This window comes from Perognathus longimembris, chromosome 1 (assembly GCF_023159225.1).
Source record: "Perognathus longimembris pacificus isolate PPM17 chromosome 1, ASM2315922v1, whole genome shotgun sequence".
Taxonomy (NCBI): domain Eukaryota; kingdom Metazoa; phylum Chordata; class Mammalia; order Rodentia; family Heteromyidae; genus Perognathus; species Perognathus longimembris.
In genome coordinates, this window is record NC_063161.1 from 74,681,413 (window position 1) to 74,704,495 (window position 23,083).

General features: G+C 51.9%; 1 protein-coding gene across 3 annotated transcripts in view; it reads left to right on the top strand.

Annotated features, from left to right (window-relative positions):
* The window catches only part of Auts2 (activator of transcription and developmental regulator AUTS2), an 830,583-nt gene that overhangs the window by 800,504 nt on the left and 6,996 nt on the right, over positions 1–23,083 (top strand). For 2 of the 3 annotated variants that reach the window (XM_048369549.1, XM_048329291.1), the window contains exons 7-15: positions 6,339–6,795; positions 7,393–7,646; positions 8,560–8,801; positions 10,162–10,206; positions 13,165–13,260; positions 15,979–16,050; positions 17,191–17,220; positions 18,460–18,531; positions 21,990–22,131. In XM_048369549.1, coding sequence (XP_048225506.1) covers positions 6,339–6,795; positions 7,393–7,646; positions 8,560–8,801; positions 10,162–10,206; positions 13,165–13,260; positions 15,979–16,050; positions 17,191–17,220; positions 18,460–18,531; positions 21,990–22,131 — 1,410 coding nt within the window. The remainder of the gene's footprint in view (positions 1–6,338; positions 6,796–7,392; positions 7,647–8,559; positions 8,802–10,161; positions 10,207–13,164; positions 13,261–15,978; positions 16,051–17,190; positions 17,221–18,459; positions 18,532–21,989; positions 22,132–23,083) is intronic. The other variant, XM_048329288.1, reaches the window with a different exon arrangement.

Here is a 23,083-nt window from a genome sequence, read left to right on the forward strand (position 1 = left end):
AAGGACTGCCGTGGATTCCTTCTAGAGGCTTCTGTGGCATTCCCCATGTGAGCAAGGCAAACAGATTGCAGGGCTGGGAAGCACCCAGCCCCCACAAGCCCCAGTGGTTTTGTCATCTCTACCCAGGAGCAGGGTGGCCCGTGAGAACGCAGGCAGACGGGCACTGGCCAGACGTGGGAGTTGCCAGGCCATGTGTGTTCCTCCATGAGCTAGGACTCCAGGGGCTGGGAAACGGGGCGTGGCTGGGATGTGGGGCCTACAGGGACAGAGCACGGGTGAGACACTGGAGAACTCCTGGCGGTGCTGGGCACTGTTCCACGCCTTTTCCAGGGTCATGTGGGGTATTCCTTTTATTACGTATTTTGTGGCCATGGAGTTTGAACTCTGGGCCCAGTGTTCCTTTGGGGGATTATTTTGGCTCTCAGTGCCAGAGGTGTTAGAGGTGTCAGTCCATCATGGCATGGTGGGGTGGGGTGATGAGTGGGAAGTGCATACACACACACACACACACACACACACGAGCCAGAAACAAAGTTCCCCCCAACCCCAACCTGCCCACAGTGCTGAGCCTCACTCCCCAATATTCCCAGAACTTTCTGGAACTCAAGCCTGTGATAGACGTTTCCTTTCTCACCATAGCCACCCTGGCCCCAATGAGATCCACGGTGTCTCGTGGCTCAGAACATACTTGGTCCGTTTCCAGCAGCACCTCGATTTTCACAGGCCCATCACGGGCCCACAATAGTGTTCACAGTCTGCCCCAGACTCGGTAACTCAGCACTGAGCCCTGTGCCTTAGTAAGGCTGCAAACGCAGCCACACATGGGCAGTGCCACGGCACATGGGCGGTGCCAAGGTGGCTGCCAACTCTGTCATGATGACGGGATGATCAGATCACCAGTGAGGGCCCATATGGCCAAGCCCGGGAGATCACTTCCTGAGTGGGCCCTGTGTCCTCCAGTGCCCTTCCTTGTCTCTTGGGGGTAGAGACCATCTGTGTGCGGGCGAGAGCCGAGGAACAGCCAAGGGCAGACTTGACCCCAAAGCCAGCAAGTGCGGCCTCCTCCACACTGGACTGCCAGGACCCCCCAATCCATTGCAGTGCCGACCACAGCCTGGGGAGGGCTGGGGAAGGGGGTGAGGACAGATAGGGAGGATTGGGGGGGGCACTAAGTCAGCGCTGGCCCCATCCAGAGCAGCCACACAGAGCAATGGGGTTTGGGTGTCTGGCAAGCGTGGGCCTTCTCCCCAACTCCCGTGGCCATGAGATTTCGTCCTCTGTGCCTCCGTTTGCTCGTTGGTGTGCACCTGCATCACACAGCTCCTCTGATGCTGGCCTCGGCTGATCCCCAGGGTACGGACAGCAGACAGCACTAATTGCAGGTGGCACAGGACCAGGCAGGCACAGGATGCTGCTGAGCTCCGCTTCCCTGCGCTTCTCTCCATGTCGTCCTCTTCCTCCCGTCCCAGCTGCCAGCCCCCCACCACCACCACCAGGCCGCATCTCCTTTTCATCCTCCGACTGTGGCCTCGCGGGAAGTGAGGGGTGGGATTCTGTGTGGCCCTGAGCGGCACGGCTTGTGGTCTCTCAGGGTCTCCCTTCCCACCCTGGTAGATGGCAGCCTGTGTCTCTTGTTCTTCTTTTCCTTCTTCACAGCCTGGCCCTCCTTGTGTCTCCTCCGTGACCATACAAAAGAGCCAAGCTGTTCACTGGCCCAGGTTGGCTGGGCCGTGCCCGTTCTTTGTACTGGCCCCAGGGGTGTTCAGTGGCCTCTCCCCTCACCGGGACAGCGCTGGCACCCCACCTGTAGGAGACTCTGCTCTCTTGAGCATCAGAACCCGTGTTTGGGGTTGTTGTATTTTTGCACAATACTGTGATTTGAACTCAGGACCTCACACTCTATAAGCAAGGGCTCTCCCACTTGAACCATATTTCCAGCCTCTTTGCTTCAGGTCATTTTTCAGGTAGAATTTTGTGCTTTTGTGCAGTCTGATTTTGCCATTCAGTCCTTATCTAAGCCTCTTGTTACCTGGTTTACAGATATATACCACCATGCTCAGTTTGAGTTAGGTCTGGAAAACTTGATTGCCCAAGTTGGCCTCCAAATGTGATCCTTCCCATCGATGCTAAATCACTGGGGTTGTAGGCAAGAGCCACTGCACCCGGGGAAGTGGTGCTTTTTATGTGTATTAGACTTAGGTGGAATACATTTGAAACTTGGGTTGAAGGATGCCCATCTTCAGTGTGTGGCTTTTCTTGAATCCTGTCAGGGTCACTCCATCTCGGAGTGACTGGGGAGACTGGAGAGAGTGACTGGAGAGAGTGGCCAACTAGATGTCCGCCAGTTTGACCTCGCCAAGAACAGCCTCCGCCCGCTGGCCTCCACACAGCTTTCCCAGCAGGCACTAGGGTTCTGGCTGATGCAAGGGACACACATTCCTCGTTAGGACTTTGATCTCAATAGTAACCTCCAAGGCCTTCGGAGGCTGTGACAGGACCTGAGCCCAGAGCTCAGCCTCCCAGATGGTAATTAATGTTTACACGACATGACAGGCACAAAATGGAATCTCTTCCAGCCCTGCCAAACACCCTTCATGCCCTGATCTTCCACTCTTGCAGTGTTGGAAAATTAATTTGCCTTGAACAAACGGTGGGTTTTCCTCCATTTATTTGTACAGTTTCAGTGACCGAGAAGAAATGTAAGACTGAATGTCACCCTTCTATTCGTTCAAGTAATTGAATCCGCTAATGGAGCAAACCAGCCCCTGTTTAATGACTTGAAGAAACAGAGAGGAGGAGGAAAATAAAGGGATATGTGTTGGACAGGACAAGCGCCTTCCTGCCAAAACCCTGGCAATACCCAGTTTGGAGACATAAGAATCTCAAGACTTTGCGGGGAATTACAGCTATGGCTAAAATAGTTTAGTAGTGTAGTTTATTTGAATGTTATTAAGTACATACAGCATAGCCAGTGTAGGCTTATGAAGACACTTCATTGAGGTACCAGAATAGACAAGAGACGGTATTTGAGTAGTGGGTAGTGCTCGCAGCACAAAATCACTTAAGTCTCTGGTGACAGGAACTTGGTGTTCCCTGTCTGTGGGCTTCTCAGTGCTGAATGTTTAGTGACTCCCCTGCTTGAAAGTCAAGGTTGTTCTCATTTGGCTTCAATCTTCATCCAGTGTGATGGGAGGTTCGTAGCTCTGAGAGGGAGTAATAGGAAATGAGGGCATGTCCATTTCTTGGTAATATGGATCAGACATGCACAGAGGTAAAGATCAAGGAATGGATGGAGAGATGGATGAATGGGGGGTGGATGGATGGATGATAGTCAGATGCATAGATGAAAGATGGAATGGTAGATGATGCATAGATGGAAAGATGGGTAAATGGATGGATGATGTGTAGATGGGTGGAAAGATAATAGATGTGGAGGAATGGGTGGATCAATCGATGGGTGGAGATGGGTGATAGATGGATGGGTGGTAATGGATAATGGGTGGGTGGAAAGATAATAGAAGGATGGGTGGATGGGTGGATGAATGGATGACGGATGGATGGCTACGTTGACTAATGACTCACAACCCTAAGGGTTTTCTTGATGCCTTTGAGATGTGGTTGATTTGATACAGTAATGACTTTGCAGTGAGTTATCTGGGTTAGAACTTTCTACAGTATAAGGAGGTATGGGGAGCAGAAGCAGGACTACTGTGCATTGAAGAATTCCGTTGCTCTTCTTCCTGCTCCTCCCGCCTGCTCAGCTAGAGCCATGGTGGAGGAAGCACGGAAGGTGATGGTGTGCTCACCTCAGAGAGCAAATATTCACCTGGCTTCATCCAGTTTGGAGGAAAGGTGTAGAACATGGCGCCCTTCCTCTCTACTTTCCCAGGAACAGTGCATATTCATCGCAGGAAATGCAGGAAGTGACAAGACTACCCACAGGATGGCGAGGTGGATGAGGGAATGTTGGTGTGTCAGTGTGCATGGGTGGATGGCGGGGTACGGGGGTGGGAGGAGCGCGTGTGGGTGTCTCTGATCTGTGCACACCAGCGGCTGACCTTGTATTCTGGGTTTTGCTGATCATACTGTGCTTTTGTTGTACACAGTAACTTTTTTTTACGGCTTTGTCTGACCGGCGCCCCTCTTATTAAGTGTGCCCCCACAGTTCAAGCAAAACACTGAGCTTTTCTCTGTGTGCAGAAAGCTGTTGCCATGACTAGCTTTCGGTTGTGCATGGCCCTTGGTGGTCTCCTGCATGGTGGGTGTGGCAGGTGGACGTGGTGAGGTCTCAAAGCTCCGCACGTCCAGTCTCACCCTTGCCAGACCCCAAGGCCATTTCATAAGACAATAAGTTCTTTACAGCACTTTTCCTTTGACTCTCGGGATGAACTATGTTGTGAGCATGCCTGCAGGCATACAGAACTTCCCAGAGTTCTCAAAGCCCTGGTGAACAGGAAGGGAGCGACAGTGTGAGGTGCCTGGGCACTGTCCCGCGGCTTTTTTAACTCAAGGCTGGTGCTCTACTACTTGAGCCATAGCTTCACTTCTGGCTTTTTGCTAGGTAATTGGAGATTGGAGTCCCAAGGACTTCCAGGGCTGGCTTCAAACCGTGATCTTCAGATTGTAACCTCCTGAGTAGCTAGGATGACAGGTGTGAGCCACTGGTGCCTGCCCCATTTTCTTATATTTTTGTGCAGAGTAAAACACTTCTTTCTCCAACTTTGTATCTGTGATTTCAACTTCTTGCTAAGACCCCACAGGCAGAAGCACAGTTTCGGTTTCTTGAGTGTCTTGTGTAGACACTTCCAGGGACTCTATACACCTGAACCAAATATATGTAGTTTTCCTCCATTTCCCCATAGGGCTCCTGCATCCACGCCCCACTGTGGCAGCAGCCTGTGGCCCTCACCCCCCAGGTAAACGTGGTGACATCAGAGGACTGTTCTCCCAAGGAAGCATAAAATAAACCCCAGGGATCTGGGTCAACCTGTGTCAAAATCAAATCCATTTCCCCTAATCTACCAGCACAACTACAAAAAAAATGTTTAAGTCCAGTTTATTGACACATATTTTACAGACCGTAAATTCACTCTTTCTACCATGTGGTCTATGCAGTGTAGTTGTCATCTGCATTTCTTTTATGATAAGCACAGTGCATTCTGATTACAAGGAGAGAGATTGCCGAAGCCTCCTGAGGGTAATGAAGGCAGCATTTGAAGGGACAGGGCCATTTGCACACACTGAGCTCCTTCCACCCCAGCAGATTTCAGCCTATGGTGAATTCTGAGCATACTGTACAAGACAAGATGAGATTGGGAAGTGTGTTGCGGTCAGTGTGGGAGAGGCACTGGATGTGATGGACAGGAGATGGAAAGGCAGCAAGGGGAAGATGACTTCCTGAGCAAATGTACAGAAGTGCACAAGGGATAAGCATTAGGGAGACATATGAACGGGTCTTCCCCCACCCACCAGTCCTGGGGCTTGAACTCAGGGCCTGGGCACTATTCTCCCTGAGCTTTTGCATTCAAGACCTGGTACTCTACCACTTGAACCACAGCTTCACTTGTGGGTTTGTTTGTTTGTTGGGGTTTTTTTTTGTTTTGTTTTTTGCTTGTTAATTGGAGATGAGAGATCTCTCAGGTCTCAGCTTCCTGAGTAGCTTAAACTATAGGCGTGTGCCTGGCTGAGGAGTCTTTTGCTCTTTGAATGCTCTTTTAAATCTACCCAAGAACATCTTTTTTCTGTACTGGTTGCATGCTTGATGAATTTTGCCTCTGTCCCTTGATCTCAGTGGGGGACCCCACAGGGCCCCAGGGAATTACATAAAAGGTGGAGGCAGTGCAGGTGGCCAGGTATCCATGTGAGTCTGTATTTGAAACTGTCCCCACATAGCGCTGGGTGTGGGCGCTAGGAGGCCTGGCTCCTGCCTGGAAGTTGAGCCTTTACTAACTCTGGCATGTACGTGTGTGCGTGCGTGCGTGCGTGTGTGTGTGTGTGTGTGTGTGTGTGTGTGTGTGTGTAGGCGGGGTGGGGGGGGGCACAGGAAAAACTGTGTGGTTAGATCACTGTCACCCTGTCTTCCCTTTTGTGTATTCAGGTCTGTGGTGGGGAATGGAATGCTCTCTTTGTCTGCCGTTGTTTCTTAATTGGGCTCCATGAAAGACCGCACCTAGGAAGGAATGGGCTCTCACATGAAGCCACCCTCTGACCGCCAGCCTCTCTGTCCTGGACAGGGCCAAAGGCCGTGGTGGCCGTCAGGGAGGGTGGCATGCCCTGGGGTAGGCTTCTCCCCTGCACCCGACTCACTTGCCACGTTGTATCTGCTCTCCGCCTTGCAGACCCCGAGCTGGGAGTTGGTGCGTTGCCCGAGCGTGGTGGCCAGGATGCTGTCCCGAAGATATCCGGCCTAGAGAGAAGCCAGGAGAAGAGCCAGGACTGCTGCAAAGAGCCTCTCCTTGAGGCTGCAGTGCTCAAAGACTCCTGTCATCAGGTCCCCCCAGCCCGTCCCCAGCCCCCGGCGGAGCCCCCACTCCGGCCGCCATCGCGGGACCCCGACGCGCAGCGCCCAGAAGCCACTCCCCAGCCGCCGCCGCCTGCCTCGCAGCCTCCACAGGGCCCCCCAGAGGCCCAGCTGCAGCCCGCCCCGCAGCCTCAGGTGCCCCGGCCGCCCAGGCCCCCGTCCCCGGCCCAGCTGCCTCACCACAGCCTCCCAGTGGTGCAGACCCACCCAGCCCAGAGCCTGGCCCAGCCGCTGTCGGCCTACGCCAGCAGCAGCCTAAGTGTCAATAGCTTAAGGTGAGTCCTCGCCTCCCTCTTGACCTTAATCCCCACCCCACCTGCTGACCCTCATCCCCCTCCTCCTGCTGACCCTCATCCCCACCCCCCCACTGCTAACCTTCGTCCCCCTCCTGCTGGCCCCTGTTCCCCCACCCCCAGCTGCCCCCGTGGACTGAGATCCGCTTCCTGGGAGGAAAGCACTTGTAGGCTATCTTGTCCTCCATCTGTGGACATGCCCCTGAGAGGGGCACAGGCCTCAAGGAAGAGAAAGGACTGGGGCATGGCTCTAGTGGTAGAGCACTTGCCTGGCTTGCAAGAGGCCCTGGGTTCAAAGGCAGGGTTGGTTTATGAAAACGGATGTGGGAGGCATGTGAGGTTCAGGTACAAACAGCCATCCTGACACTGGGGTGTATAAACTACCAAAAAGTCAGATGTGACGTTGTGGCTCACGTGGTAGAACCTTAGCCTTTAGCAAAAGGAGCTCAGAAACAGCACCCAGGCCCCGAGTTCAAGAGGCAGGACAGACGCCTTGAACGGCTGCAGACGGAGAGGGGCCTCCTCCCTTCTTTAAGGCAGGCCTGTGGCCCACTCACTCTTCTCTTCTTCCTCCAATAGCAGCAGCAGGAGCAGCACTCCGGCGAAGACCCAGCCCGCCCCTCCTCACCTCTCCCACCATCCTTCTGCCTCCCCATTCCCCCTGTCCTTGCCCAACCACAGCCCCCTGCACAGCTTCACACCCACCCTCCAGCCCCCCCCACACCCGCATCACCCCAATATGTTTGCCCCACCCACGGCTTTGCCTCCTCCACCGCCGCTGACGTCAGGGAGCCTGCCGGTGCCCGGACACGCAGCCGGGGGCACCTACTCAGGTAGGATGACTGGAGGGGGGGGATATCTATGGGGGCGCTGGCTCAGGTGAGATGGCCCAGGACACCTGCTCACCCAGATGCATGCCTTAAGCTGACATCTCAGCTTCCCAGGCCCATGTCTTGTTCCCCCCAAGATCTTGGTAGAGGTCCCAGGTTTCACTTGGTTTGTGTTGGGCACTAGTGGCTCACGCCTGTATTCGTAGTTACTCAGGAGGCTGAGATCTGAGGATCCAGGCTGAAAGCCAGCTGAGGCAACAAAGTCTGTGAGACTCTTACCTCCAATTAACCAGCAAAATGCTGCAAGTGGAGCTGTGGCTCAAGTGATAGAGCATCAAGCTTGAGTGAAAATGCCAGTTGAAAGCCTGAGGCCTGGTTTTTGTGAAGCATGGTCTTTCTCTGCTAGGAAAATCTTTTTGTGATTATGTATCCCCAAATTTCAAAACCAGATGCAGTGTTAGACATGTGTCAGTCAGGTCAGGGTCACGGGGTCATCTGGCCATGTTCAGCCTTTGGCACATTACCGCAGAGTGGCTGCTGCCCCTTGAAGAGGGCGCAGAATCCTTGTCCCATCAGCCACGTGCCCCTGATGTCCGCCACTGACCCCTGGCTTCTCACTGAGACATCTGTGGCAAGAATGTAGCACACGCAGGCCCGTGACCTGCCCCAGCCAAGCCTGGCGAGAACAGGGCACACCCAGGGCCCACGGCTGGCTGGCCTACCCCAGTCACCAGGGCCCTGTCTCTGGGCAGCCGGTGGGGTAGCTGAAGGTGTCCAGGTGCTTGTCCTGTCCATGCTTGTCCCTGGGTATCCCTGGCCAGCCCCTGCCCTGCCAGCACGCCTGTGTGTCCTCCTGGGAAGGAGATGTCCGTGGCAGCCCACATGTCCTCCACAGTTCCCTCCTCTTCTCTTCCAGAGCAAGACATCCTGCGGCAGGAACTGAACACGCGCTTCCTGGCGTCCCAGAGTGCTGACCGTGGTGCCTCCCTGGGCCCCCCGCCCTACCTGCGGACCGAGTTCCACCAGCATCAGCACCAGCACCAGCACACGCACCAGCACACGCACCAGCACACCTTCACGCCGTTCCCCCACGCCATCCCGCCCACCGCCATCATGCCCACGCCAGCACCTCCCATGGTGCGTACCCCAGGCAGAAATGTGAGGACAAGCAGGGTGCAACTGGTGGGGGGGGGAGGGTGTGGACAGGCTGCATGGGGAGGGCCCAGCCCCTGGGTACCCTGGCCTTGCCTGCCCCCACCATGTGGTCGGATCGGCCACCATAGTGAGCCCTTGAGGGTTAGCGCTGCTGTCCTGGGCATTCTGGTTGGTGTCACCCCAGTAGCTGCACGCACACATCCCCAGAGCAGTGAAGATACAGCAGGGGGCACGGGAGCTGCAGGCTGCAGGAGAGGGCCTCGACCTTGTGGCCCCTGGCCCCTGAAGCCTGCACAGGACTGGTGTGGGCCCCCAGAGCTACCCACGGCATTTGTTCTATGAGCTAGAACTGCCACGTATATCCTGAGATAGATACAGCCTCTCTCTCTAGACATAAGTATTTATTAGAATGCTCTCTTAACGTTTACTGCTTAAGGATATACCTGATCTCAAGGCTTTTTAAAGTTTGCCTTGTAAGTTTTACCTTTACCTAGAGGAATATTAAAGTGAAGAGTGGTCACTGTAGGTTTCCTCCAGCAAACCCTGCTTTCCTTTGTGGGTGAGCTGTGTTCTGTGACTCCATGCTAGCGTGCAAGCTGCCTGTTACACTGGGCCTGGGTCTGCTGGCCTGACAGCTGCCGCTCAAATGTGCAGCATCCAGCAGACTAAGGTCAGGACACCCAGAGGGCAACATTGCTTAGAGGGAGCAGTAGATACCAGACACAGGCTGGGCATATGTGGCTCACGCCTGTAATCCAGGCTACTCAGGAGGCTGAGATCTGAGGGTCCGAGTTCAAAGCCATCCAGGGCAAACAAAATCAGGAGATTCTTATCCCCAGTTAACCAGCCAAAAGCTGCAAATGAAGCTGTGGCTCAAGCAATAGCATGCCAGGCTGGAGCAAAAAAGCTGAGAGAGAGCTAGGCCCACTACCAGAGAGAGAGTGAAAGAGACCCCCTTATTTTCTGCTCCAAAAAAATGTCCAGGTTGCAGTGTTACACACATCAGAAGACAGTCTTTCTGCAGCAGAAGTAAAATTGAAATGGCATGGAAGGAATTCTTAGGTAAATCGGACCAAAGTCTGGCCTCCCTGGCTGGCATTGATCAGGATAATTGCCTGTGCTGGCCAGTTTCCATGTTTGCTCCATGCCTGTGTCTACACAGAGACTAGAAAGAAAGGCCCAGGTGTGTCTGGGACAGTGAGGACCACCGAGGGCTGCCTGGCAGTGCCATTCTCACTCATGAGTGGCTGGGCCTGGGACCTGGTGATATCACGGCACCCCCAAAGCCTGTGTAGGGTCGTGTGTGCACTGCTGCAGTGAGGGAAATGCCGATGGAGTAACTTCTGCTTTGATCCCTTTGCAGTTTGACAAATACCCCACCAAGGTTGACCCCTTCTACCGGCACAGTGTGAGTCTTCCTCCTCATGACACACCTTCCTGTCACCATGCGCGCGTGTCTCTGTGTCCTTGCCACCCACCCATCCCCAGCTGGTGGCTCGCTCTCTCCTCCAAGCCAACTTCACACAGCTCCTCATCTGTCACTCGCTTGCTTGTGATAACCGTACAGCATCCGCTTCTGAATCAAAAGACCCTAGACACCTCTGAGATGCAGTGCTCAGGGGGCTCCCCTGGAAATCAGGGGCATCTTTGCAGAAACATGGGGGACTCCTGCGAGTCTCAGGAGTCTCAAGTCCCAGGCCCTGAGCCATCCACTGCGGTGCCATTACAGAGCTCCTGGAACTCAGCTCAAAGCCCTGGCTTTGCATAGAGCATCCCTTACTATGTGAGCTCTGCAGAAACATGTGCCTTTATTGTGGACAAAGTAGAGAATGTCCTCTCACATGGCCGGACTACCCCCACAGTGAAATGAGCACGATTCTCTCCACTTTAGAGACAGTCTTTATTTTCTTTAAAAGAAGGGAGGAAAAGAGCTCATTTTATACACATACAAGACCATGTCCCGGAATACAAATTGGTGCCAGCCTAAATTGTATGCTCAGTTCCTTCTATGGCAAGAGGTTCTCGGTATACAGACTTGCAAGCACCTCGCTGTGAGATCTTTAGTGACGGAGTGAATGCTGCAGCCTTTTTTCTGAGGATGTGCAAATTTCTTTCACTCAGTTTTAAAAGCAAAACCAGAGAAAGGGGCAGAGTACTTAGCAAAGCCATTTTGGTTTCAGTGCACAGCTGTTCTTGCTTTGGTGTTCAGCTAGTGTCTCATGATGGAGTAGACATTTATTAGTCAAGAGAGTAGCCGAGAAGTCAGGACTGGAAAAGGTTGCAAATCAGTGAAATAGTTTACCATAGAAGTCTTAAAAGCAGTGAGAGGGGGGGCCTTGAGAGGGAGTTGGAAGCCCAGAAGTGGCTCACGCCTATAATCACAGCCCCTCAGGAGCCTGAGATCTGGGATCACTCCGGGTCTGCCTTCTGCATGGGCCCCTCCATCGTAGACCCACTGACCCAGAATAATTCCTACTGGAAGTTTTTGGGTGAGTCGGACGCTCTGTGCTCCCAGGAGTAGGTAGAGAATTGTGTGGAGACCTGAGTTTCTGGAATGTTCATGTTTCATTCCCAAGGGACACCACATCTTCAGGGAAGGGCAGTGTGGTCAACCACAGCAGATCAGGAGAGGCCAGCAGCCGAGAGGATGAGGCCCCAGTAGGCCAGCGAGGCCCCCCAGCTTCTCAGCATAGACAGAAAAGGCCCACACAGAGGCAGAGCGGGAGGAGTGTGAGCATCTCGGTGTGGCTCATTTGCGCATGTGGGTTTCCTCTGCTTTCTGAAGGAACTCGGGTGAGATGTGGGACACTTCAGTCTCCCCGGTAGGGGATTAGGGTCTTCTAAAGGAGAATTAAAATGCAGTGTGCTCAAGTATCTTAAACACAATTTTAGACTTAAAAGCAGTTTTAAATGAGGGCACTTGGCTTGCAATCGCTGTTTAAGTGGATTTAGTTCAATATCAATTAGTCTGGAAAACTTCACTTCCTCATTGAAATGAGATCTGGGGTGATAGGCAGAACGTGTGCTCCGGAGCCAGACAGGACCACAGCAGCAGACAGTAAACAGAGGGAAAAGCTTGTTCATTTTTTTGTATTTTTGATGTATTACCGACCATGAGGGACAGAGTTTACAGAAATGCCATACACAGGGTACCAGGGCAATGGGATTTCTCAGCAACAATCCAAGCCGGGCATGGTGGCCCACACCTGTACTCCTAGCTGCTCAGGAAGCTGAGATCTGAAAATCCAGGCTCACAGCAAAGCCGGGACAGACAAATCTTACTCCAGTTAGCTGACAGAAAGCTGCAGTGGAGCTGTGTGGCTCCAGTGCTAGGGTGCTAGCTTTGAGTACAAAATCCAAAGGACACAGACAGCACACAGTACTGGTACATGCACAAGGAAGGTGTATGTGCAGCCTTGCTATGTTTGTTCTCCCCTCAGTTATATCCTTCCTTAGTGAGCCCATGGCCTCAGGCACTTCATTCCTCACTGAGATCATCCTTCATTGAGTGGTCAGTCTCAGGCCTGGGCATAACCAGTGACTGGCAGAGGCAGCTTCCTTCCCCTCCAGGTTGCTTGCTGACCTGGCCACCAGGAGTCCCCTTTACATGCAAAGGCGCCTCTGGTGCCTGAGGCCCAGGTGCCCTGATAGTCATTTCTGCCCCACTTGCCGTGCCCTGTGAGTCGGGGAAGATGGCTGACATCCCTGTGCCTCTGTATCCACGTGCCACAGGAATCGCCGCGGATGGCACACGGCAGTCCCTTAGAGAGAGAGAGAGAGAGAGAGAAAATCATGAAATTGTCCTCTGGAACTGCCTGGCAGACCTAATGAAGCCAGGATTGCGGAGATCTTCCCTTCTCATCAAACTATTAAAAAAAAATCTAAAAGCACTAATTGAGTTTTAATGGTATAAAACCCTGGCAACTCATAAAGACCTGCTTCTTGTTCTGTCCTTTTTTTTTTTTAAACTCTTTTTCTTTCTAATTAACTTGTAATTTCCTGTGCATTGTCCTCGGCCCATTGGCCTGTTTTTCCTGTCGCTGTTGTGATTTTTCTGTGTGTCAGGACCCCCAGCCACTTAGGACTCGAGTGCGATTTACCGGTTAATAACGAGCACAGTTCCTTGGTAATGATGCCCTCACCTGGGGCGCTGTTTGTTGGCTGATTGATTCTGAACTACTTTTCACTTTCTGAGCTCACCATTCATGGCACGTCTATGTGATATCGCTCCATCTGGCTTCTAATCGCGTCGCGGCGGTGGAGGTGGTGGTGGTGGTGCTCCGGCGCCCCCGGTGGCTCTGTGGGCAGGGGTTGGCATGTCCCTCCCCTCCAGCTAAAGCGGTTTTCTCCCTCTCTCTGGCCACAGCTCTTCCATTCGTACCCGCCTGCAGTGTCCGGCATCCCCCCCATGGTCACGCCCGCGGGCCCCTTTGGCTCCCTGCAGGGAGCCTTTCAGCCCAAGGTAAGACCTCACTGGGAGGGCCACCAGGATGTGCTGCTCCAGGCCTGCCCTGCAGGGAGGAGGGCAAGGGCCCTCCACAGGTCTGCACAGCAACCAATTTGCCAGTCACCATGGAGATCAGAGCTACAGGCCTTTCTTCCAGTCTATCCACTTGGGAAATGCACCTTTCCACCTGTGCCATCCACGGACTCCTAGTTTGAGCTGAGATTTTCAATGCTTCTTAAAAACATTCAGACTTTACATGCACAACATATAACATGTGACAGACCCCTCTACACACATATGTGCATATGTATAGACATATGTGCATATACTGTATATTAACTTTCAGTGTGTTTTTATGTGTATACACATACACAGATACTGCATAGCATGTTTGTATGTGGACACACACACATATATATATACATATATACTGCATGCTACTATATATTTGTGTGTGCATATAATATACATGGGTTTGGGGGCATGGCTCAGTTGGTAGAGCACTAGCCAATGAGTGAAAAAGTATACTCACAGACATGTAGGTACTGTATACTATTGATGTATATATATGTGTGTGGTGGTTATTACATATTGTATGTGTATATGTATATAGTAGATACATGTATGTGTATTGGTATGGATGAATGGATGGAGAGAGAGATACTGTATACATATCAGACATGAATGCTTTTTTCCTCCTACCTACAAGGCAGGCATCAGGAATTTTGTGACACAGCAGATGTACAGATACCAGGTTGCCCTTGAGGTAGCCATGATTAGCAAAGATACAAAGAAATCGCATTGATTGGCATTGATTTCTCCTTACTGATTTTAATGAGGTAGAATTAAACTCCACACTGAAAGCCCTGTCTAGTTCCTGGCATGTAGGAAGAGGGTGGGCTTCCGGGCCCTCGCTGGCCACAGCCATCTGTGCACAGAGCCAGCCGCACTGGCCGCTTCCTTGTCTCCACCCCACACCATGGCCTCACAAGCATAAGGCTCACCCACCAGTTCTGTCGTCCTGGGTCTGACGGATGCTGCTGCCCCCCCCCCTTTTTTTTTTTTGCCAGTCCTGGAGCTTGAATTCAGGGCCTGAGCACTGTCCCTGGCTTCTTTTTGCACAAGGTTAGCACTCTGCCACTTGAGCCACAGCGCCACTTCTGGCTGTTTTCTGTATATGTGGTACTGGGGAATTGAACCCAGGGCTTCATGTATACGAGGCGAGCACTCTTGCCACTAGGCCAAATCCCCAGCCCACTGCTGCCCTTAATGAGAGCTGAACTCTGTCTTGTTCACGTGGAGTTCTGAGGGTCAGTCTTAAGAAAGAATTTCAGAACACTATGTCTCTGTTTTACTTGGTACCTAATGTGTTTTCCTGTTTGATTTGGGGTACCACCAGCTGTGCCAATTTGGGGCCAGAGCGTTGCAGGGAGTACACCCTGGGTATTTCCAGAGCAGGAAGCGGGGAGAGAGGTACAGAGCCCTGGGGCTGGAGGGAGAATCTCATCTGGGAACTTCAGCCCCCACCCTGGGTCCTAAGACAGGACACAGGCTTCCCTGAACACCAAGGCAGGTGCCCCGTCCCAGGAGAACACAATTTTGTCCCTCCTCCATCTCAGTCCACTTTTGGGGTACCCCTCCCATCCCAGCCCCACCCCGCTGGGTAGGGACAGGTCTCTCACGCTCCCCAAACCAGCCTGGTAGGTTATTTAATAAATTAGACCATTTCCCTTCGTCACAATTAGCCAGCCACACAGAAAACTACATCTGGGCAGAAAAGTGTCTCTCCTGGTGTTAGAAATAGCCTTCGTGGGTCCCTCCTGATTGAATATGTAGATTGCAGTTCATTAGTAGAGTTCTTCATATGTATGCTAATCAGCTCCTAACAACTCCAGCTTAATTGTTAGCTGTACAGCTGCTGATTGCTTTTCTTCCTTGCCTTCTTTCCTTTTTTTTTTTCTTCCCTCCTTTTCCTCACAAGCTTCATGCCTAAACAGGAGCTCTTCTTCCACGAGAGTTAACTCTGTGTGTGTGCATGCACGCAGACATTTGTGCAGATTGTGACTTATTAAATAAAATAACTAGTGTCATTTTAACTCCTTTTCCAAGCAGCCTAAAGTAGGCTTTTCATTCATTCAGCACAGGAGCTAATGTTGCTGGTGATATTTAAAAACGATATTTTGAATTGGAAGACAAAAGCAGCATTTAATGGTAGATCAGGGTGGACCCTAAATTAGTTTCTTTTGTCCTGTTCCTGCCACTGCTAATGGCTCATTACAGAGTATAATTTCTGGTTACTGTCTGCCTGTTAAAATCTCGAGTTAGCTTAATGTCTATAAAAATACTATCAGCCCTTCTGATGAGAAGCACCTGATTTTGTAAATGACAATAGCACACAAACATTTCTTTGGAGCCAAAAAGAAAAGAATGGAGAACAATGCAGGCCTGTGCTCCGGGCACAGAGAGAAGAATGGTGGCAGGGTACACTCTGTCCTTTTCAGTCCTGCCCTTTATGCGGCCAAAGTTCTGGACTACCTCTCTGCCCTAGAGGCCATGGACAGAGGGGGAAACCTCTGGAGAGAATGGGGTGCTCCCCTCCAAGTGCAGTCGGAAAGGGCCGTGCAGACTAGTGAGGTCTTATTGCTCTTGTGGAACAGGGTGCTGGGGAGGGGGCAGCCCCGACTTGTGTGGCCATGTTTTGTGCTTCTGAGCTGTGATCTTATTCCTTTGCAGACCTCCAACCCCATCGACGTGGCAGCCCGGCCTGGGACTGTCCCGCACACCCTACTCCAGAAAGATCCAAGGGTATGTCCAGCCTGTGGTCCCCGGTAACACCAGGGGCACTGGGGTCCGGCCCACCCAGCCCTCACCCCACAGATCCCTGTCAGGTGCCCTCAGAAGAGAGCAAGGTCACATGAGCCCACGACTAGGTGCAAGCTGACCAGTCTGCTCTGTCCACCACTCCTGGAGTCCGCACATTCCCAGTGGAACAAAACTAAGCCTTTTTCTTCTTAAATACTGATCCTGGGGCTTGAACTCATAGCCTCCTGGTCTCTTGGCTTTTTCACTGAAGGCTGGCGTTCTACCACTTGGCCCACATCTCTATGTCCAGCTTTTTGGGGGTTCATTGGAGAGAAGTCTCTTATACTTTTCCTGCCCAGCCTGGCTTTGAACCGCAATCCTCACATATCAGCCTCCTGAGTAGCCAGGATGACAGGCGCAGCGCCAGGCCTACAGGGGGTCTGGAAGTCAGGCTCATCTCCCTTGTCTGGGGCTGGACTGTGCTGCCTGTGTGCTTCCTGTTTTTAATGTGCCATGGGGGCCTTCACACTCTACTGCCAAACAAACTAGCCAGAATATTTTTGCTATGTTCTTTACTAATCGTTTACAGCAAAGTTACACAATAGTTTTGATGGTTCTCTGGGTTCATAGTACATGTGGAGGGGGGAATGATTACCTTTTGTGATACTGTCTTTTTCCCTGTGTGGGGCTAGTCAGAAATGGGTGAGCAGCATTGGGCAGAGGCGTCCATGGTAGGGGGAGGGCGCTCTCCAGACACCTCGTACACTGTACCCTGGCTCCAGTGTGGGAAACAGCAGTCTAGGGTCCCTTGTGTCCAGGCTTCAGTGAGGCCTCACCTGGTACAGCCGGGAAGGGTCACTGAAGATGGGGCCCTCCCGGTGCATGACTAAGGGGTGCTGGCACCTGATGAAGCCTGGACTGGGCCTTGTCAGTGTAAGGTCCCTGGGCAGGGGGGAGGGAGGGGAAAACCCTTGGCACTTTTGATAGTGTGAAAATGAGTTAATTATTCTCTAAAAGGGCTTCATTTAAAAGTAAAATTCTAACATTTTAATTTCCCCTCCTAATGAAGCACTACAAATTTGTTAATTAGAGCAATTGTTTGAGTGACAGGCGTGTAACCGAGTTGTCATTTTCTCTTCACAGCTGACAGATCCTTTCAGGCCCATGCTGAGGGTAAGGAAACAGTTACAGACCTCTCTTTGCAGCCTCTGTTGGACTCCCATGGGCTACAAAAGACAAGCATGTCCCAGAGAAGTCAGCCAGAGGTGCTAGAACAAAGGGCTACAGAATAGCTGCTGGGGGGGGGGGGGGGGGCGGGGAATCTCACAACTGCACAGGGCCCAGGTTGTTCTCAGAAGCCAGGCCGCTCATTGGCTTTTCTCTGAATGTAACATGAGATGCAGCCAAGTCAGACTTTCTGAGACAGACTCAGACTAGCCTAAGATTCACGATCCCCCGGTCACAGTCTCCTAAGTAAGTGCTGGAGTCACAGTAATGCACTGCTCTGCCCAGCAACAACTTAGCCACATTCTGTTCTTAGCAGGTCCCTGTCAAAGGTTTGACTAGTTGTGCGGAGGGGAAAGGCTTAGTCTATAGGCTGATGTTAGTCTCCGTCTAGCATCTCTTTATTTTGTCACGGAGCTGTTCTTTGAAAAATAGACCTGGGACTGGTGGTACAGAGCTGGGGTAGGAGATGGAGGTGACCGAGGTGATGGGACACTTCCCATCAATGCAGAAAGCGGAGGCTCCTGCCATTGACAGTGTAGGTGGTGAGGACTGTGCCTTCTGAGCCTTAGGCAGGAGGCCGCTGTTCTGTAAGTGACAAAGAAAATGCACTAGGTTCCCCACCAACATGGATAGAGAGCTGTCCCTGGAAGAGATGGGGCCATGGAAGGAGGGAGGAGTGGGAAGGGTTCCCTCCCCCCATGTTTCTCTTCTCTCTTAGAAGCACACAGCACCCATGGCAGGAACTGAGGAACTAGGTCGGGGGGTGGGGGGGGGCGGGCCTTAGTGATCTTGGGCTACAGTTATAAAATGTCCTGAATTTTTTATTAGCACAGGGGTCAGCAGACAGTGACCTTGGGCATCTGAGCCCAGGCCCAGCCCACAGGCCATGGTCCTACATCAGCTCTCCTCAGTGCCTGGTTCACAGGGTATCAGTTGCCAATAGAAGCCACCCCCTGCCCAGCCTACTAGCTGGCCCAGGAAGAGACAGACAGGCAAGCAGATACACACACACAGACAGATGCACACACACAGGCACACAGCAGGGTGGGGCCTGACCCAGGAGGAGAACTGGCTCTGGCCCCTGGGTGGGCGGGTGGGGGTGGGGAGGTGTAGCAGGAGGCTCTTGGGCAGTGCGTTCCCAACCATGTTGTTCCCCTGACCACACGTCCTCCCTTCTCGTTGCAGAAACCGGGGAAGTGGTGCGCCATGCACGTCCACATTGCCTGGCAGATCTACCACCACCAACAGAAAGTGAAGGTTAGAGCTGGGCTGGGGGCGGGACCTGGGTGAGCCTGGCCACCAGGGCTGGAAGAACCGGGCCACTTTTGACTAGCTACTCAGAAATCTCCCTGTTACCCAGGAAGGTCACCAGGAAATCGACAAACTCAAGCAAATGGATGATTTCCTGGTGTGAGTTTTTTTCCTTTGCAATGATTTTGTCATCTTATAGACCAAAAGGGCTAGAATATGGAATGAACCCCAAAATAAAACTATTGGAAACCTAATTATAGTTATTCATGATGGAAAAAAAGACGCTTAAGCAGAGAGAAGCTCACAGTGTTTCTGGGAAATTTTGTTAAGTTTTGTTGTTGTTGTTTTTGTTTTTTGTTTTTGCTTTGTTTTGTTTGTCAGTTGTGAGCCTTGAGCTCAGGGTCTGGGCACTGTCCCTCAGCTTTTTTGTTCAAGGTTAGTGCTCTGCCATTTAGAACTACAGCTCCACTTCCAGTTTTTGAGTAGTTAGAGATAAGAGTCATGGACTTTTCTGTCTAAGCTGGCTTCAAACTGTCATCCTTAGATGTCAGCCTCCTGAGTAGCTAGGATTACCAGCTTGATCTCCTGCTAATAATTTTTAACAATAACAATATGACTAGCCTGGTTGCTCACACCTGTACTCCTAGTACTCAGGAGGTTGAGATCTGATGATTGAGGTTCAAAGCCAGCACAGGCAGGAAAGTCCATGAGAGTCTTATCTCCACAATTAACCATCAGAAAAGCTGGAAGTAGCTGGGCACCAGTGGTTCACGCCTATAATCCTAGCTACTCAGGAGGCTGAGATCTGAGGATTGCAGTTTGAAGCCAGCATGGGCAGGAAAGTCTGTGAGACTTTTATCTCCAATAAACTACACAGAAAAAAAGCCAGAAGTGAGGCTGTGGCTCAAGTGGTAGAACGCTAGCCTTGAGCACAAAAGCAAAGGGACAGCACCCAGGCTCTGAGTTTAAAGCCCTAGAACCTGCACAAAAAGCAACAGGAATAATAACAATGTTCTTTTCTGGTGGCTTGAAGAGAGAATTTTATACTCCACAGTGATAATTCTATGCATCCGTTAGCAGGGCATGTAATTAACAGTGACCCTTCTAGAAATTGTGTTCAAATTGTAGCAACTTCCATTAGATGGCTGGTATTCACATCTGCCAATGGGCTATGGTGAACCCAGTGGCTCACGCCTATAATCCTAGCTACTTAAGAGGCTGATATTTGAGGCCAGTCAGGGAAGTCTGTGGGACTCCATTTCCAGGTAACCAGGAAAAGCTTGTGGGGGGCGAGGGGCATGGCTCAAGTGGTAGAGCAACCACTACCAGGGGAAATAATCCACAAGCAAGAGGAGCAGTACTCCTTTGACAGTAGGGTGATTTCAGACAGAGCAAGAGAGACACAGATGAGATGGCTATGATGTTGTATGTTGGCTCCCAGACACCTGTTCTTCCTCCTCACACCCCTCCAGTGAGCTTTGCTCACTTCTCTGTGTCGTTAGGCAGCATTTAATTGGGAACCTCATGCTTCAGCTCAGCTGGGAGACAGGACCAGCGGGAAGCGCCGGGCTCATGGTGCTGATGAGCTCAGTTCTCTGTAGGTTCTCATGAAACAGTGGGCGGGACAGGACGTCATCTCCCCTGGGTTCCAAAGCCACAGAGGATGCCTTGGTGCCACTCCAGCAAGTTCCTTTCCTAAAAAGGGGCTGGTGACTTCCACTTGCATTATCCCAGTCCGGTTAGTGAGACCTTGAGCTGGGAATGCCCAGCCTCCTCGGAGCACAGGAATCCCTAAGCTCCGCTTTGCTCCGGTGGGCCTAAGTTGTGTTTAATGGAGCTGTGCTACGCACTTTGCAGTATTAACACTCATTTGGCAAACAAATTAAAGGAGGCACTCACAAGATTTTTTTAATAGATTTATAGTGAATTAAAAGTGTGGTGGGGCTGGCTGTTACTTTGTGGTGAGGTTTTTGTTGTAGTAGTCCCTGTAGAGTTGAGCAGAAGTTACATCACCTCCTTTGCCTTGGATGTTAATTTACTTTTTTTTTAACCAGTACTAGGACTTGAACTCAAGGCCTGGGCACTTTCTCTTAGCTTTTTCTGACCAAGGCTAGCTCCACTTCTAACTTTTTGCTGGTTCCTTGGAGTTGAGTCTCACAGAGTTTTCTGCCAACGCTGGCTTTGAACCACGATCCTCAGATCTCAGCCTCCTGAGTGGCTGGGATGGCAGGCTGAACCCCTGATGTCCTGGGCTGCTTCCTGTACCAGGCTCAGGGGACACAGATAAACTCATGCAGGGGGGTTGACCTACAGCAGGAGGGCCTGCCTGTCTCTGCCCCACACACAGGCTGGGGCAGGAATGGCCACATGAGATCCCTCGGTTCTGGTGGCTATGGACTATGGACGTAGGAACCTGCATCAAGAGGAGGCAGTGGAGGTGCAGCGTGCAGGGGGAGGAGGGAGCTGGGTCACAGGGGAGCGACTAAACGATTAGCTTGGGATAGACGGGAGTCAATGGGGTGAGCTAGCACTGGGTGAAGAGGGTGTTGATGGTCCTCTGGTCCCAGCTGATTTTTCTCTTCTTCAGGTAATGAAGGGTGATAGGAAGAGAAAAGAACCCTGTCTGTTAAACTAGTCTCCCTCCTGCATTCTCATTTGTTTACTTTTCTTGGCATAAAACAGTGAGCTTTGAAAATTAGTTTGGAGGCTTACAAATACTTCCTCCCGCTCAGTGACTAATGTGTTGTGTGCGCTCCTGAAGTCATTATGCAATTAATTTACACAGCAGATTATCCTACAGAATCTCTTGATAAAATGAGCTTTTAAGCACTTACCATTTGTGTGTATGTGTGATACGTGCATGTGCATACGTGCGTGTACATACGTGTGTACATAGCAGTCCCGGGGCTTGAACTGAGGGCCTGGGTGCTGTTCCTGAGCTTTTTTTGTTCAAGGCTGGCACTTGAGCCATAGCTTGACTTCAGGCTTTTGGGTTAATCGAAGATAAGAAGCCTCATGGGTTTTCCTTCCCTGGGCTGGCTTTGAACTGTGATCCTCAGATCTCAGCCTCCTGAGGAGGTAGGATGACAGGCAGTGTTGCCAAACATTCGCACTGTAAGACTTGTAAAATAGGACTTTCCGGCAGAATAACCAGTGGATGTGAGAGCAGTGCCACTTGAGATACAGAAGATGTGGTTGCATTCCTCAGACGATATTCACACTCAAATTACAGCACTAGCTGGGCCCCTGACTTCCCCACCCACGAGAGACACGGGTACCACAGTCACAGGCGTGGGTTTGAGAGTTAAGTGCTCTGCTCTCTCACTGTCTAAACTTGCGCCTAACTTGGGGTCATGCCCCCCCCCCCCATGCATCCTCACATCTTCAGAGCCGCCTCTGCCGGCCACTGTAGACATTCCTCCACATCTTGCTTACCTGCCCTGCGTCTCCTGTTCTCGCTCTAGAAACAGATGCAGTCGGACCCACACAAGCTGGACTTCGGCCTGAAGCCTGAGTTCCTGAGCCGCCCTCCTGGCCCCAGCCTCTTTGGAGCTATCCACCATCCCCATGACCTGGCGCGGCCTTCCACTTTATTCTCTGCTGCTGGTGAGTCCCAAGTGGCCGTGGGCGGCACAAAGCACACTGTGTGTGGGCCCTGTGCCCCCTGCTGCCCAGCCACCTCCAGAAGGAAAGCCGTTTCCCCCCCCACCCCCATGCAGAGCCAGCATGCGGAGGGCGCCGGTGCCTTCTCAGGCTGCAGAAGGAAGAGGGGGCCTTCCCCTTGTGGGGACACGCACTGCTTGGCTTTATTATTGGCTGCTCTGTTAACCTGACAGAGCTCCTAAGCCTGTCAGAGGATATTATAAGAGATCAGAAAATTTAGGCCTGGGAATATGGCCTAGTGGCAAGAGTGCTTGCTTCGTATACATGAAGGCCCTGGGTTCGATTCCCCAGCACCACATATATAGAAAACAGCTAGAAGTGGCGCTGTGGCTTAAGTGGCAAAGTGCTAGCCTTGAGCAAAAAAAGCCAGAGACAGTGCTCAGGCCCTGTGTTCAAGGCCCAGGACTAGCAAAAAAAAAAAAAATCAGAAAATTTGCCAGGAACACTGGGTAACTTTGCACACAACAGCTATGATGAGTGATGAATCCCACTGTGGGGATAAATACAGGCAGGCAGGGCCTGTGATGAGGAAAGGGCTGTGAGCTTCTGGCTGGCTGGTTGTAGCGATGGAGGAGTTCGGGCTGCCCTGTCCTGCTGGAGTCTCAGGGCCAGTCCATCCCATCTCTGCTCTGTTTCATCTCTAAGAACAGCCTGTCCCCCCGCGCCTCCATCTCCGTTCTGAGGAACGGTTCACTAGGGAAGGGAGAAAGGCCTGGAAGGGGGACCTACAGAGGACAGTCCTGTCTTCTCCAGGTTCCTGCGGCCCCCCATACACACACCCTTCGGAGCAGGGCCTCTTAGCATGGCATCCCTGTCATCCAGACTCTTCTAAGACTGAGGGCATTGTCCGTGGCCCAGAGCTCTGCTCGGTAAATCACTAAAGATAGCACCTGTT